Source organism: Anopheles coluzzii, chromosome 3 (assembly GCF_943734685.1).
Source record: "Anopheles coluzzii chromosome 3, AcolN3, whole genome shotgun sequence".
NCBI lineage: Eukaryota > Metazoa > Arthropoda > Insecta > Diptera > Culicidae > Anopheles > Anopheles coluzzii.
The window spans coordinates 17,049,693-17,067,544 of NC_064671.1; the positions used below are offsets into that span (position 1 = coordinate 17,049,693).

Below are 17,852 nucleotides of genomic sequence, written 5' to 3' on the forward strand. Positions count from 1 at the left end.
TCATCGTGCAACTGATATACGGGCGAGAGAGAGTGTGCGCGCGCTTTCATCACAAATTTCCATCCAAAAGCTCCGTGACGCGGTTAAAAAATAAGATAACGTGGGTATGGATTTTGGGGAAGGTATACACGTGTTGCCCGAGGAAGAGGGTTGGAGAGTATTTGTGTTTGAATTTCACATCACATCCCGCTTCCGACCAGCCAGATGGGGAAAAGGGCACAGGGATTGTTTGTAATCTTGGGGAACCAGCCCCGGTGTATGCATTGGAATTGTTTCGTTGACGTACGCACACGCATACAGCCACGCAAATCTCGTATTCACATGTGTATTGGCCGCTGGCAGATAATACCGACGCTTGGGTGTAGAATGAGGGTTTTTTTTTATTTGTTGTTGTACCCCTTCAGCATGTTGAGAGCATCATCCTTTCGTGCATCATCCCCCGTTGGAATGGCTGCCAAAGGTAAATAATAAAGTATCAAAACTCGCAACGGGATTTGACGATCCATCTTCGGTGATGAAGAGGGCGTGCGGTTTATGGTTGAATCGTAAAACCCTTCGTATCGGTGTATGCATGAGAATGAGGTTCGTAACTGGAAAGCAAAAGGTAAACAGGAGCGGAAAAACTCATAATCATTTGGGTATAGTTGCTCCCGGCTGCGTTAGGGCTTTCGTACAGCAAAACAGGTGTAATTTCATAACGTTTTGAAATGTTTGCATTGTTTTGGAGTAGTTAGGTTGGGGTTTGATAAATGAAAGATATCATAAATAATTGTTAAATTAGAGCCCTAAGAACAGAAAGGGGTCTAAAACCCAAATAAGTTTCCAAAGGGATTAGACCATCGAGAATTAGAGTTCTTCAACGGACATCATCAATCGTCCCTGTCCCCCCCCAAAAAAACCCAGTCGTTTGGCCCTTCGGTTTCATGGTGTCACACCTCATAATGTTAGGCGACACTGAAGGCCATGCCTTCAACGCAATGGCACAACGTTCAACAGCGTTCTCATAAATTCTAATAAACCTACTGGAAATAAAAATCCTACTAGCAAAAGCAAGGACACATAACAACAACGACAAAAAAAACTCCTCTAATCTAACTCGACACTCGGTTCAGTGTGTCGGTTAGACCCACGCTCCCACCAGACTAGCAGAGAGCTTTGAGTTTAATCTCTACCCCATGTTCGATCGGGAAAGGCATCGGAGCAACCGAACACACACACCGCCCCGAGAAACCCCGATAAAAGGGAATGGAACGTCCCCGGTACGAGAAATTGGCAATTGTACCATGTACAACCCACCCCGTCTCCCCCCCCCCCCCCCTAAACGTACACCCACTCTCGGTTGTTGTGGTGCGGTTGGCAAATGTGTGAAATCGAGCAAAATCATAATCGTAAATTAATTTAACACCCATGAAATCTGTGTCCTCCAAATATGGAAAGATTCGGTGGGGGAGGGAAGCAATGGTTCGGAGAAAATTGGAAAACCCACATCCGCTCGGTGGGTGTGTGCGTGTGTGTGTATGTGTCCTTGGGAGTGTCCTTCGTTTCAACAGATGGTTGTCTGCTTGGAGGTTTTTGCCTGAAAATGGCGCCACCCGAAAGGACCATTCGGGTGGGCCCGTTGGCGAAAGCGCAGCACGAGCTGTGGCCATCCGGTGGCTTTCCGGGATGATACCATCTCCGGGGTGTTAATTAAATTTAAAACAACGGGTTACGCACCGTACCTTCCATTTCCCTGGAGAACGGGGAGGTTGGGCAGTGTAAATAAGAGAAAGCGAAAGAGAGAAAATAAAAACAGTTCCAACTGGGGCCTAACCCTGTTTAATTCCACTGGGTTAGCGCACTGGCGCATGGGTTCAGATAGATCAGTACGATTAGCTTTTCCCATTCGCATAGGCTGACGTTCTGTTCGCGAGCAGCTTCAGTGGAGGAGATTGAAACAAACAGTTGAAAAAGATGGCTCGCTTGTGAGCTTGTGTGCAAAGATATCGATTTAATGTACTTTCTGATGTTTTGAGTTGGTGTGTACGACAGTGTTCAGGTGGTAGTTGATATGACTGTTTTTGTTTGTTTCTAGTTGTATTGCTTTAAACCTTGAGCTTGAATGCATTAACAGAAGATAGTGCTGTACGCGCATTCGTTAAAAGCAAAGCCGTATGGGAAGGGTAAATGGATTTAAGTATTATTTTATACATACTCACAATAAAGCAAAAGGAAATATGATAGGAATTATGACTTATGAGGCTGGAAAAGGATCACTTCTCTCGTCCTCGCCGAACATGGCTGCATAAGAATCGGGAACTTGTTTCTTGTTATCTCATTAGGGATAAATTTACAAACACCACTATTATTATTGTTATTAATATTATTGTTATTAACTACATCACTTTCCGAAACATTCCTATGGGAACTTTTATACACCGTTTCTTCAACCAAAAGACGCCACCTTGCCCAAACACGACCCAAGCCCAATCGAACAGGGTAATGTACGATTGTGGTTATTTACCTCTCGCGGGATTGCTAATTGTTACATTGCACGCGCTTTAAGGTCTGTTGCTGTTGATTTTACAGACCACCATTTCAGCGCGGTTTCCGCACTGATTCCGACTATCACACGTTCGTTTTGATATATGTACAGTTTTGTTTAGCTTTAAACTCTATAAACCATAATGCTGGGGAAAGATAGTTGGGAAAGGGTTCATGCGCGAGTCAGCTCGAATTCCTTTGGGTGCTGCTGCACACCTTTTAATATTGCACTGTCTCTGCCCAGCCCAGGGTGACGACGCTCAGTGGGGTGTATCGCATGCCTGTATGTGTTAGAAAGGACAACGACCTTTCCGGCCAATGCCGTCACTCAGCAGGTGATGCTTGCATTCATTTCCACCTCGATGACGTGTGCTGAACTCTTCGCAGTCGCACGCTGTTCGTGTTTTGTTTGGTTTAATTTGTCACAACCGTATTATTTTTTCTTGTCCTCATTTTTGCTCCTGTTGTGTTGTTTTGTTTATCTTTAATGTCGTCGCTTTACATTATTGTGTTTACTATTATAGCATTGTTTGGTGATTTTCTCTTTAAGAACTTACTTGCTTTTTCATGTGCTCTTGTTATCCTTTTCTGTTTGCAGACAATTGTTCTAGTGATGGCTTTTGCTTGTTTCCTTTCTTTCCCCTTTTCTTCTGTCTGACTTTCACTCAAGAGTGTATGGGAATAGTCCAAAAGTAAACTGCAAGTGGGAAGGCAATTAAAGGGCATTCCGGGATACCGTGGGATAGCGCTGAAGCGCCAAAACGTGCCAACATCACTGCGACACGATTGCACGGCCAACTATCTGACGAATGTTCCCAGAATCTTGCTCGAGTCTCGGTTATACTCTATTCCCTTTATTCTAACACACAAATACACACACCGGTGTACCTGGGGTATTTATAATGTTTCGCGACTGTTTGCTTTCCGTCTGTGATGCCGCTCGTGCCGCTTCGGTGTACGCTCGATGGCAAGCGTACGTTTGGCGAGGTGCCGGTTTTAATGATGCAGTGTATTTGCTCACCCAAGTGAATGCGGGTTTGAATTTTGAGGCCCAAAGGGCGCTGGGCCAGCCCGGGCATTGTGGCGGCAAAGGATATGCGCTGCGCTGTGCCGGGTCCGACACTCCAGCTGAGAGTAACTCTTGCTTCTACCCGCCCGCCCCGTTCTCCCGTTCCCTCCTGTACGTTTCTACCGTGCTGCCGAGTGAAAGAGAAAGTCACTCGGCATGTGAAAATCCTACTTCAGATACTACGCAGAAATTGGCTCAACTACAAGTTTGTGTGTAACGCATTGTTTCCTATTTGTTGTTTCGCTTCCCTTTCCTTACTTTCACGGGCTGGTGCGTGCGTGTGTGTTTACGCATGAAGCTCTTGTTAGGGTCTGGTGCCTTGGGCAGGCACTGAGAGGTGTCTCGTGTGTTACTACCATCCGCTGCGAGTGATGATGTTGCTGCGGAACGATCGAAATCGATCGGGTGGGAGAATGTCGGGAAGACTTTTCCCTATTTGATCCTGGTAGTTTTACCACGTGCGTAACCATCACTGCGCACCATTTCCCGTGCAGACAAGCTGTCCGAGCTAGAGCAAGTGTAGAAAGGGAGCGATTTTGCTAGAGAAGAGTGAGAAACTTTTACATGAAACTTGAAGCTGAATCAGTAGCACCGAAGTAATCAAGCAAATATTAATCACTGGAGCCACCATTGCCCAGGCCGGGCTTTACATCTAGCGGCACCTAGAAAAGAAAAGAAAACAGACAGAAAGAAAAGAAAGAACATTAACATTTGACACGAGAATGCAAGACGAAGTAAAGCAAAAAAATACGCAAAACAATACGCAAGACGCTGAAAGTAAATTTAGAAAGAACGGGACAAGGCGTGCCCGGAAAAACGGCAGCATTATATTGAGACGTTTCCCTGGGGCGTGTAACTGTCGCTGAAATGTGATGTGATGTCAGGTTTATTAGCGCGGGCGGGTCAACTTGGGGCCAAATGGCTTAATTTATCAGCCTGTTTGCTCGATATCGATCAACCAAAATGGGGTTGAACTGCCGTGTACGCCCGGGGCCGGGAAAAGCTTCCCATCCGCCATCCCGCAACGCACCGAGCTCCATCAAATGTGCTTTCACATTATTATTAATGAAACACGCGGACCGCGGTGGAGTGTTCTTTTCCCAGTGCCTCGAGCTCTGATAGGAGCAAATGCCCGTTACTCGGGGTGCGTTCGCGAGGAAAAGTTTGGTGAAAAAAGTTTGTTCTTACACCGTCACACACACGCAGGAAGTGGTTTGTGTTTTGCCGGCGGGATGAGGGGTAGTAGAGGACATAATGAAACTTTATTTACTCTGGTCCTGCCCTGGTGTTACGGTTGGTCGAAAGTTCGCTCTTTGCAGCTCTACGGTTGGTGATGGTACGCTGGCAGTATGATTTTGAATGTTAATTAAGGTATCAAAAGCTGGCTGGTGCGCTTGTCTTGAGCGCTTCGATATGAGGCCGTTACGTGACAAACAGGAATGGTTTACCAGGATGGTGTTTCGATGCTGGCGGGTTAGCGAAACGATTGAAAATGTTTTATGCATGTGCACATTACACGGGAACGTTTTATGTGGCTAATTGCTAAAGCTGTGCAGATGGCAAAACTTCATCACCGTGGGACAGCTCAGTGAGCTAGAGTGGGATGAAGGGGAAGAAGAGAGATTTGAATACATTTTTAAATCAACTATCTACTTAACGGTCCAGTGGTTGGTCCAACACACCGTATTATGCGTTTTCAATTTCAGTGGTTTATAAATCTATGTTTTACAAAGTATGTAAACCAGGCGCAACGTGTGCCCTTTTAGGCGAAGGTCATTGCACGATGCCAAAGATGCTATTTTTCAAGGAATTTAAAAACAATTCACATTTGAAAAATACCAAAACATTGTTTTAGCCGTTTGTAATACTTATATAAATACAAAAACATTATTGCAATTGGTTTAGTAATTTGAAGAAGTTGAAGCAAGCTGGAACATGATGCTCGTCATGATGATTAAATTATTGATTTCAATGGGTTTTGCGATTCAATATAATTTCTTAAATACTGGAAAACCCAAAAAGCCCCTCAAAATGTACAAAAAGTGTATTTTGGGAAAATTTCTTAAAACAAAACTTTTGAGAAGATAATACAGGAATATTATGTGAATTTATGAATCTGAATTATGTTGCATTCGCAAAGGTAACAGATGCTTTACCAGGCACTCCTGGACGTAGATCTCTTATGTGATGGTTCCAGTTGTGATGGAAATGTCGTTTCTTAGACCACACGTGCTAATGCCCTGACAGATGAGTTTTTTTTCTTAAATTCTGTGTACAACTTTCATGCTAAGGTCAATGAGATTACTAATTATAATGTAATGAAAAAATTGAAGCGGTAGGCTGTACAGATCAAATCAGGTAAACCAAAAGCATTACTGAGTATTTTTACCGTGACATCTTTGAATAAAAGCAAAATAAAAACGTTTTTTTATTGCATTACACACTGTTTGTCAACCAACTTTGGTGCGTTCCTTTGTTTACAAAGAGTTTGTCATTTAGCAGCAAAATTTATGTACAATATCCAAACACTCCAAACAGAATATCAGGCGGTAGCAAACGTTAACAAATTGTTTTATATTTGAAAAGGTTGTGCACGATTGATTTTTACCATTAAGTCACTAAAATATGTTTTAGAAACAGTAACTTTAATGATTCAACTATATTTAAAGTCTAACAACTTATTCTAAAAACCAAAAAAGTAAATAATAACGAGTCTTTGATGTGCACAAGTGTTAAAATCCAATACAACGGAACGTCACCGTTAATTTGGTATGGAAAATACACAACAGTTGTAGAATAATTCCAATGTTTAAATGGACTGAAACATTCCAAGATTGAATTTTTTTAACGCTCAGGATGATCTCAATAAAACAGCAGAAGAAATATAAGAACGGTGAATAGCACTGCCTTAAAGAACCGCTAAACTACCGCTTCGACGTTTGTTCTACAACCGAACCGTAAAAACGTTCCGAAAACCACACGCACCATTTGCAATTCAGATGGCGCCGATGGAGCCTTGCTGTGGCAAGGGCTAGCGCCATCCCGCCAAGGAACGCTTCGTAGAGTGTAATGCGTGGAGCATCAATTTACCACTGTTAAGAATAGTAAAGCCTCTCTCGCCTCCTCTCCAACCATCGCACTGTGCCCATTAATCGCAGACACCATGCCCCCCCTGCCTGGCCGCGGTGCTGCCACCCGGGGGTGAAAAGATTTATCCCGGGCACTTTCGACCCAATCTCGGCTCGCCAAGCTAACTTACCAGCTTCCGGAAGCAGTCCTCGAGGAAGAGCGTCATCGACCGGTAGAGGTGCTTCTTCACGCCGGCCAGATTGTGGCCCTCGTCCGGATAGATCAGCTGCTTGAACAGTGCTCCCTTGCTCGAGAGTGCCTTCGAGAACACCATACTCTGCTGGAAGTGCACATTATCGTCCGCCGTACCGTGAACCTGTGTTTGGTGTGTACGAGAAATGAGAAGAGCGGAACAGTTGGGTGAAATCGGGGTGGTGAGTTCCGAAGAAATGGTTGATTAAATGTAATGGTAGCGAGTTCGCGCGTTCCTACTGCAACGACGGGAGCTGAGGCAGAGGCGGTTGAGGTGTACGGAACATAAATTTGTCGAGCGATGACGGCGAAAATGCTCGACCGGGGGTCTCTTTTCCTTCCGTCCGTTCGTTTGGTCGTATCCAGTAATGGTGGGAAAGGAAATTACTCGATGAAGGATTGCGCTTTGCTCCCATCCTCCACCGGGTATAGGGTTGATAGCCGTAATCTAGCACACTCTATGGTTGCAATCGATCCTTTTCGGTTTGTTTGTGCTTTTTTCCTAGTGTAATGTGTAATGCCTAACGGTCTAATGGACGTCAGCGAATGCTTACCATCAGGAACTGCTTGTCTCGCAGTTTCTCGGCGTGCTTCGACAGATCACTGTCCTCGTAGCCCTTGTAGTTGTCGGTAACGTTCGGCATGCCCATGTACCGTTCGGTGTACGTTGAATCTGAACGATGCAAAAAGGAAAAGTGAGATGAGTTATGGCTCAAGTCAAGGCCTGGGTGAGACATACCGTATAGCTTCCAGTTAGTGACGGGCGCCACACTGATGCCACACTGGAACAGACTGGTCGGGCTGGCCATGGCCAGGGCTGCCGTGTATCCACCGTAGCTCCAGCCCCAGATACCGACTCGCCGCTTGTCGACAAAGTGCAAACTGTCGCGCAGATATTCGGCCACCTCAAGCTGATCGGACACTTCGACCGTGCCGAGCCTTCGGTAGACTTCGTGGAGCAGCTGGTAGCCTTGACCGCTCGATCCTCGGCCATCGATCTGCGTTACGATGTAGTCTTTCGTGCCCGCGAGATAGGTGTTCCAATCGACGCGCCACTTGTCTGTGACGAGTTGTGTACCTGGGCCGGAATAGCTGAAGAATCGAAGGGAAAATATGATGTAATTACTATAGGAAAGCATCTTAAAACCTTCGGAAGAAATACTTACACGTGAACGATCATGGGATAGCGCGTAATTTCATCCTCCCGCAGACCGGGTGGTAGGAACAGTCGCACCTGGGCATGATATCCGCCCGAGATCATTACCGGGAAGGATTTGACCTGCGGCAGTGCCACCTTGTTGATGCGCTCGGCCAACGCCGTATTGTTCTGCAGGTAGTACAGCACCTGCGTCGGACTCTTGGCCAGGTCCGGCACGATGCGATAGATGGCGCTGAACGGTACGATCGGACCGAGACACTCGATCAGTGCGTACTCGCTATTGCTCGGCGCAAAGACGGCGGTAAAGTATTGGCAGGGCATTGGCGGCAGTGGTGCTACCACTTCCGGCTCGGACGGTTTTCGCTTTCGCTTGGTGGGTGGTGTCGTCATCGGCTCCTCGACATACTCTTCCTCCTCGTCCTCGATATCCTCCCAATCGTCGTTCCACTGTTGCTGCACCCGGTTCGATGCTTTGATCGTGACGTGCGCGTGCGCACTGTGCTGATGGCTGCAGGTGAGACAGCGCGGTGGTCGAGGGGAGGTGCCCTGTTTCGGTGGCAGTGAGGAGGCCCGGTACAGATGCTGCTGGGCCGGTGAATGCTCCGGGATACCGAGGTAGTAGCTAGCGGGTGGAAGAAGTGGAGGAAAATAATACCGACGATAAATTACACCATTTCTAGAGACACATGCACACTAAAAGGGCACGGCGGTTTGTGTGCTTGTTGAAGCTCAGCCAACTTACACGAAATTATTCGCCTGATCCCAGTGGAGGATTTTATTAACCTCAAACCGACCATGCGTCAATGGTATGATGCGTTTCTTGCCGATGTGTACGTGGACCAGGTGCCGGAAGTGTCCTTGGGAAGTAAGCAAAAAACGGACGAGAAAGCAAAAAAAACAGGCTATCATCATTTATGTATATGAACAGGGGATAATGGAGTGACTGAATAATGAGCTAAATCCATGGAGAAACTTTGAAGCTGGTGCCGAACCGGATCAAACGGAACATCCATCTTCGGTTTGGATTGGAGAGGAGAGGCGAACAGGGAGCCTGACAAGACGGTCGAGTTTTATTTGGGGTACGGTACTGTCCGAACCCTGAATGAATGATGTGCCTGTCCGTTCAGTCCGTTTTGGCGGTAGCGTATGGTTAGTTTCGAAGGGTCTCCGGGCGCTAAGTGTATGCAGTATGCGATGCGGCACGGTAACAAATTGGCAAGATGACATATCTTTAGCATTAGGTCGTACATCGTTTATTCTTTTGGGAGGGATGGGTCATTGTTTTTATAGACGGTTCGTCGTGGGCAGTATGTTTGAAGGTTCTTTTAATTTTTTTTATTGTTTGTTAGTAAGTATGCAATTTCTCAGTTATTCCTATTTCGGGTACTTTTTGTTTAAGAAAGTGTACCTTAACATGTTCAAAAATAAGGAAAGAATGGTATCACTCATTTATTTTTAAACACATTTTGAGAGCATTTTCATCAGAAAAGCTTACAATTCAAAATATCTTATTTTCATTTATATTTACTTTCAATAATCTTTTTTATTATCAAATGATTTATTTATTTATGTTACATGGAGGTTAATGTTAGATTAAATAATCCTTTGATTTTTTTTACTAAAAAAGTGTAACAATTTATAAATATATCAAAAACTTAATGAGTTATCATTAAAAATATTTTTTTAGCTGTTTTCCAAGTTTTTTTGGGTCCTTTCCGATTTTTTAACAACTTTGGTGAATTATTACCTATTTGCGATTTTTTATAGTTTTTCCCACTATTTAGTTATTGTTTTCTTTACAATTTAGAAATTTTCCCACGATTTATTGGCATTGTCTCAACCGTTTTGAAACAAAAGATTTAGAAAATCATGCGAAATAATCTTTTAATCTTAGGAGGATTTAAAGCAGAGCATCCAGACATCAAGAAACATCCTAAAATCCCTCAGAGCCCCTGTAGTCTTAAACCTTTTTATAGAGTTTAGTAGTATTAGCAATTCTAGTATCATCTTTTCCAATTGTTATAATAACTTTCCAGTTTTAACAAAATAGACAGTAAAAGTATCATCTCCGAATCGAAGTCTCATGATGACGCTTCCATTACATTGTAATGTTCGACAGGCTACAGTGCCCTTAAATCTACGTCATGAATTATGCACACGCTTAAATAATTAATACGGATGCGCGATGTACGCAAAACAGTGCCGGAAGCGGTACAGAGACTCTCATTCGCGCGAGAATGTGTCTTCACATCCGGAAGCATCTGGTTTGTGGCGTTGGTAAGGAACGGAACCTACTTTCCTGCTTTCTAACCTATCCAACAACTACTGCGACAAAAAAACAGAAGCATCTAACCACGGCACACGATGCGACCTACCTGCGGATCCATCGCGCAACGGTGAGATGGCAATGTACGAGCTGCCATTAAGGCTGAAGAACGGTACGGACATCTCGTCGACCCAGCCGCGTCCATCGCCACTAATCCGGTGTGTCTGTGTTGGGAGGTTGGGAAAGGGGAAGAAGAAAAAGAAGAAAAAAATCGGACACGAAAGAACAGCATGAGAGACGCACTCGAATAAATCCTGCTTAATTCACAAACATTGCAAAGTGGATGATGTCGCTTTTAGTGTCGGGGCAGGGCATTCATTTGGGTTCATTCGCTCGTTCGTTCAGCTTCGGTGGCTTTGATCTAGCAGCTTTGGGGCTAGTCGAGTGTTGGCCTTACTCCTTACCGCCCCACTGTGGCTCCCGGGTTCGCAAACTACCGACCGATGGTAATCCGTGCTTATATAGTGGAGAACGCTTTTCGTCACCCCTTCACGTTTACAGCTTTCCTTTCTGTCGAGATAAAGGAAACCGCCGAAAAACGATGTCATTACGTTGTGGTATTCTTCATGGGGCGTTTCGCGACGATTGCACCAACGAGAATGGCCAATGGTTTTGATTGGCCTGGTGGTTTTCAGTTTGCTGTGTTTTTCACCTGCCACCCTTTGCCAATTTCGCTGTAATGTTGGTGGCAGTGGTGACCGAAAGCGTTGGTCAGAGATTTATTGTTTCAATTTCACAGTTGAAATGCTCTGTTCGCCAGAAAAGCTTCACCCTCCCTCATCCGATTGTTGAGCTTTTTCACGTTCCCACGTACACGCTCGAGTCACTCAGCGAGCGCACGTTCTAGTTGAAGAGACAGGCGGCATGATGACGCTTGAGAGGTGAGTCTGCTCGTGCTCGTGCTTCAAAACGGTACAGGGCGAGGATTGGATGTTAAGTATCTCGGTGAGATTTAGTCGTATGCATTTGATCTGTGACGGTTGTATGGTACAGTGTTCTTACGTTCGCTTCGTTTGTTTCGTCGTCGGTGGCTCGAGATTTGGAATAAAGCCATCTCGGCGGATTGCTCTCGCCACTTACGATTTCATGATTGTCCCCATCGTCAACGGGGTGCTAGGATGTGCGTTGGGGAAGGGAGGGGGAGGGGGGAGAAAAGCAAATGGACAAGGATAATGCTGTTGGGAAGACAAATTACCTCCTGACAGTACCACATCGGGCTTTTGCACAGCGTCACGACCGATAGGTTCTGGGGTCGGTTCATCCAAACTACGCTGACCTCCGACGGTGACACCCAGGATGCGCTGGTGAAGTAATGCTCTCTGTGAAAGGGAAGGGAGAAAGAAGCGAACGTAAACAGATGGACAGAGACATTGCCTACGTGAGGTGGCCGGCTATCGGAGCGGATCGAATGTGTAGATTAATTGAGTACGAACAGAGCCGCTGACAGTCTTGAATGGTTTGGGATCGAGGCAGTGATTGTGATTAACTTCTTTCGAGCATGGAACCGTGTATGGTGAGGATAGCAAGGCACTGTTTATTGAATTATGAGCATCAACCAAATCATAAATCCCTTATTGTATTATAAAATAAACTGCTCAACCTTTTTAATTGGTATTGTTTTCCTTTAAAATGTTATTTAATTTTCCATAATGCTTTGCAGCGGAGAAATATCCCAATTTTGCTGATATTGATTCTATGCTCCTTTCTGTCTTCCTCAATTTGCGAAGAAAGGTAAGCAAAAGTTAGTTTGTTAAAAGTTGTTTGTCAAACTGCTCACTAATTCATTTGCAACTTTGTTCCTTTCGCTGGCACGAACTTGCCCTGTTATGATCGATTCCCGTAGCGCCAAACGAGCGTCTGTGCTTCGGGAGCTGCGCCTTGGTACAAACAAATCTTGTAAATGAAAGCATGCCCTCTGCTGGCCACGTGGACCATATGTTAATTTTACTGAATCGATATGAAGTCCACGGGGAATCATCACGGTCTTTAGGTTGAAAGTGAAACATCTCAACTAAACCGTAACTTTGTAAATGTGTTTGAGTTTTGCGTGCCGATTTTTGGACGACGCTTTACTTTTTAAGCATTCATTTGGAAGGGAAGGAACATTTAAAGAATGCACTCATCGTTGGAGGTTGCTTTGCGATTGAGCTGAGCTTTTGAATAGCTATTGAAATTAATGCTTATGTTTTAGATGAGCTTTACGTAGCAATCGGATGCTAGTTTTTAGAATGAAATGGCCCTGATTTCTGTATAATTGAAAATAAAAGGAAAAAACTTTGTTTAATTTTTAACATTTAATCTGGATACACTTCTACTATATCCAAAATCATTTGTCGCGTACTTCTTAGCTACAATAGAAGTCACAGAGCATTGGCATGTTTTTGTAACAAATTTCGGGTAATTTATTAATTTTATTAAAAGAAATCCATTTATTAAACCATTTTCGAATATTCATTCTTGAAAGATCAAAGCATGCGTAATAGTAAATTCAATGCATTATTTTGTAAATTTTAATGTAAATCTGCAGAGCGCAATGAGTTTGTTGTTTCACACTTGTACATGTTTTAGAAGGGAACCATTTTTATTAATTACGGGTCGCGTGCAATTCTGATAAATCCCGTTTAAAGAGTTCAACCACTGCGAGATACCAACATTACTAACTACGAAAAGCTCTCATTAATTTTAACACGTCGAAAGAATGAAAAACGCCCACATTAAAACACTGCATTTAAAATACCTTGTTAATATTATTTCCCAAAGAACTTGCGCTGAATCAGAGAAAACAATGTCAGAACAATTTCCAACAAAAATACGATTGTACTGCCTGCTACCCCATACAGATAGAGCAGAAAAATAGCTTCAAGCGTTTCTGTCTTCAGCACTTCTGCTTCAAGGTGAGACGTTTGCTGATGCTTCACCTTCTGCACAAGTTGCTCATACCAACTGGTGTAATAATTAAAAAATCCACCCTCTATCAGATACTGGCGATAGGTGCGATACTTGAGCTCCAGTATTGTATGCGGATTGAAGGTGAAAAACTCCAACATAGGTATGAAAGCGTCGCGCATGATGTAGTACTGTTTATCCATCGGGTTGTTTCTAACCGTTGCAAACACTCGAAACGAGCAAGGAACCAATGTAGTGCGCCGTTCGGCATTCTGTACCCTATCTGTGTTTATTCCATACGGCAGATGCTCGTGTACAGGAAGCCGATGTTCAATCTCCGGAAAGATGGCCACTACAAACTTGCGCACCATTGGAAGGGCTATTAGTTGAAAGTCAGAGGCGAACAGCTCCGCCACAGTATCGATCCGTTTTTCGTACAGCCGCAGTGCGATCAGTGAGAGTATTTGACTTTCATAAAGCGTTTGACAGAACAGTATCAGCAAGCCAAGCATAACGATTAACACTCGATCATAGCCGCTAAAGCGTGCCCAGTTGCCGGACGATTCGCCGAAAAAGAAACCCACGTTTAGCGATATTCTTCCGCGAAAAATAGCTTTGCAGAGGATGATTACTGCAACACTGGCCACCACACACATCCACACGTCCAAGTGGAAGGGTTTGACGAAGAAGTGAATCAAGCCGATCACATCTCCGGCTGGTATGTGCACACAAATGCCACCATGCGTTGGGATGGCGTGATGTTGTCGCAGAGAAGATCCGACAAGAAAGCTTTTCGATAGCGAAAGATCACCAAGCCCGCGCTCAATGAACCGATCCGTGCGGTTCTGTTCGATTAGCAGAGTGTAGGTAGCGTTTTGATAGCGCACAATGTCCTGCATTAAATTCACCTCCGGTCCGTACAGCTTGCCAGCGATGTATAGTGGATCGATCGAAATGGACACGATCCTGTACTGGAATCCTTGCAGATCGGACAGATACTCTGGATAGAAGTGTGATAGGTTGGCTTCGTCTTCTCCCAGCAGTTGAACGTGTTTCGTGAACGGATTTACGGTGTATAGAGTAAGCGTTTCGGTGCGTAGTTCCACGGCCAGAAATAGTATCCGATACAGTCCCAGCATTTTATAGTACTCAAGCGCGGTAGCAAGTGCACGGGCTGTTTTAATAGATGCTTTGTGCTGGAATACGATCACCAAATAAGCGTTGTGATCCCAAAACTGTTGCTGAGTGTAGTAAAATAGCTCGCGTGGGGGTAGATCGTAGGTGATGTTGATTTTAAAAACGATGCACACTTTCACTTTGTGAACTACACCTTTTACACCAGCTGTTTCATCTTGGAGTGAAGGTGGTCGATTGTAAACTAAAGGATTTTGAAAGGTAGAACCACACAAATGCAGAACGTTGTTTATAATTGATTCCGCAAAACCATCTCCATAGCATTGGGAGATTACAATTGGTTGAGGATCGTCTAATGCGGAAAGAATGGAACTTAGTAAATGTGTTACACGTTTCTCGGCCAATAACTCTTCTACCGGCTCAAGCTTAGCGTTTGTGCCAGAGGAAGCCAAAAGCACCGAACCGACGATCAGGATCAATGTTGTACGTGTGATCATGGTGACAAAAGTACCAATGTGCCTCAGATAGTGTGTGATGGTGTGTTTATATATGAAACGCATTATTTCACACTTGTAATGTTCACCATAACGTTCTAGAATTCTATGGATTTTTCCATCTAACTAATGGTACGTATTATACGTATTGGTAATGGTGGGTAAGTGCACGGTAATCAATGATTGGCAGAACTGATATAAAATCACCATGCGAATGCTTTTAGATGAAAAATGAAAGCTTTTTTGAACAGTTTAAATTATAGTTAACGAGCGATGATTGTAATAGATTACACCATTTTGTTCCGGTGAGATAATGATTTGCACGCTGTTAGGTACACTGGTGGACATTAAAATAGGAAAAAAATTTTGTGTGTTTTTTTTGCATACACTAGGTGTGTCATCGCTAACAGTTCGAGGCGTACTGAATTTGTAATAGCCGAATTTTGCCTTTTATACTCTCATTTTTGGTGCGCTACTTATCTGAGTTTTGAGTGCCGGCAGCGTTTTGCGGCAGTATAAAAGGAGAGCCTAACCGTGTTGTGCTTCATTCTTCCATCAGTGGTCAAGGTGAAAGGTTGCTATTTAAAAATTCCACAAAATCATCATGGGTCGCGGAAAGCACTGCACACCAGAGGAGCGAAAACACATTCAGGGGCTGTATCGTGAGAACGTGCCAATCAAGACAATCTGCAAGGCGTTCGGCCGTTCGCGGACGTTTGTGGACAACGCCATTCGTAGCGAGGCTACGGGTAAATCGACAGGTCGTCCGCGAAAAACAACGGCCGACGTTGACGCGCGGATTGTTGAGATGATCAGGGCGGATCCTTTCAAAACTTGCACTCGTATCAAGCAGGAGCTTGGTTTGCAAGTTTCGGCGAAAACGGTGTCTCGACGTTTACACGCCGCTGGGTTTTTTCCCCGGAGACCGAGGAAGGTTCGTAAGCTGCAGCCGCACCACGTAGAAGCGCGCATTCGGTTTGCCGAAGAACATTTAGCTGCATCCATCTTTTGGTGGAGCAAAATCATTTTTTCGGATGAGTCCAGAATCAATCTGGATGGTTCGGACGGCATTAAATACGTCTGGCGCTTTCCTAATCAGGCGTATTATCCGAAAAATACGATAAAAACCCTTAGTCACGGAGGCGGCCACGTAATGGTGTGGGGTTGCTTCTCCTGGCACGGCACGGGTCCTTTGTTCCGTATCAACGGGACACTGAACTCGGAAGGGTATAGAAAAATACTTAGTCGTAAGATGTTGCCATACGCCCGACAACAATTCGGAGACGAAGAGCATTACATCTTTCAGCATGCTAACGACTCTAAGCACACATCGCGAACAGTTAAATGTTATTTGGCAAACCAGGATGTGCAAGTTCTAACGTGGCCTGCGTTGAGTCCTGACCTCAACCCGATTGAAAATCTGTGGTCAACTCTCAAGCGTCAGCTTAAGAACCAGCCTGCACGTTCAGCCGATGATCTATGGACACGCTGCAAGTTTATGTGGGAACGCATAGACAGAAGCGAATGCCGTAATCTCATCGGCGATATGGCCAAACGCTGTCAGGAAGTGATAGCGAATAACGGTCACCAGATTGACCGTTAGAATGTGTTTTCGCTCAGTGGAACACCGCAACACCTCCTCCCAACAACCACTTAAACAGTCCTTTTCAGGGCTACCAAATATTTCTGACAAGAACTATGTCTTTCGGTCACAGAAAAAAGTTCCTATTTTTATGTCCACCAGTGTAGAAAAGTGTACGCATTTTATTCACATTATTCATCAAATTGTTGCATTTTGTCTCGCTTATTCCATTTTCTCAACTCAGACATTTACTTTCAATTGTTGAATTTGAGTCCTAGCATTATAACCTATCTTTATTATAATGGAATGTTAAGTGTATAGCTCCGTTGGTGATTGTAGCATAATGTTCTTTTCGAGTCTGACGATCAAGCGACCAATTTTTTACGATAAAAATCATTATGCTATTCTTTATAACATATTTTATGTTTTTATTCCAGTATAAAAAACCATTCCAGGAGTATTAATTCACGTTTTAGCATTATAATAATTAGGAATGCCTTTGTATAGAATGATCTAACAGTATACCACATACATACGTTGGTCCTTAGAGAGATGTCATGGTATAGATCCGATGGTCTAGAACTCCCGGCTATATCACAAAATTATTATTAAATTTAAAAATCGGTTTTTAACGCTTTGTCATTGAATGAAATTATGAAAACCGTTTTAAAAGGGTTGTTCACGTGGCATGAAGTCAAGATGGCGACTACGTGACACAAAATAACTTTTTTGCTTAATTTCATAACACAACATTGTGAAAAGTACATTCTTTGGCAGCTTTGGTGCACTCTGCGCACTCAAGTAAGAAACTTTGTCTCATCTACTTTGTATTCCGTACATCGGTAAATCTATCTGCATATTTTTCAATCACTGGGGTTTAAGTTTTGCTAATAAAAAATAGAGAAAAATACTTTCAAACTCTGTGAAAAGCGATTTCGTTAAGCATGCTGGGGCACGAACGTGAAGCGATAAGATAAGTTTTCGCCAAGTTGTTGTCAAACTTGTGACCCACCGAGGGTAGGGGTTACGAGTGGTGAGAAGTGATCTTTTCATCTTTGTCTGCATACTTACTGATTGAGCAGAATCGGTGGCGGGGTAAGCTTGTTCATTCGAATGCTCTTCGGGTCGGTCAGATCGGCGACGTTCAGCGTGACGGTAGGGTTGCTGGTGCCCGGTTTGGGATACCTGTAGAATAAAAAGCAAAAACAGAGCTATAAGTTTAGGTATGTAAGAATTATCATTTAAAAAAAAATCAACTTAGCGGAAGTAAAGGTCAGGATATTGCAAATGTTTAAACACGAGGAAGTCCTTAGAGCGGTTTGATTCTCATGTTTACGACAGCAACGTTCCAGTCGGGT

General features: G+C 44.0%; 1 protein-coding gene across 2 annotated transcripts in view; it reads right to left on the bottom strand.

The window, feature by feature from the left end:
• Positions 1–1,313: 1,313 nt before the first annotated feature.
• Positions 1,314–17,852, bottom strand: part of LOC120956258 (inactive dipeptidyl peptidase 10) — a 105,430-nt gene continuing 88,891 nt past the window's right edge. For both annotated transcript variants that reach the window (XM_040377633.2, XM_049609051.1), the window contains exons 9-17: positions 17,566–17,679; positions 11,594–11,717; positions 10,448–10,562; positions 8,815–8,929; positions 8,080–8,694; positions 7,653–8,005; positions 7,468–7,586; positions 6,852–7,037; positions 1,314–4,254 (exon numbers count right to left, since the gene is read on the bottom strand). In XM_040377633.2, coding sequence (XP_040233567.2) covers positions 4,204–4,254; positions 6,852–7,037; positions 7,468–7,586; positions 7,653–8,005; positions 8,080–8,694; positions 8,815–8,929; positions 10,448–10,562; positions 11,594–11,717; positions 17,566–17,679 — 1,792 coding nt within the window. In that variant the 3' untranslated portion in view covers positions 1,314–4,203. The remainder of the gene's footprint in view (positions 4,255–6,851; positions 7,038–7,467; positions 7,587–7,652; positions 8,006–8,079; positions 8,695–8,814; positions 8,930–10,447; positions 10,563–11,593; positions 11,718–17,565; positions 17,680–17,852) is intronic.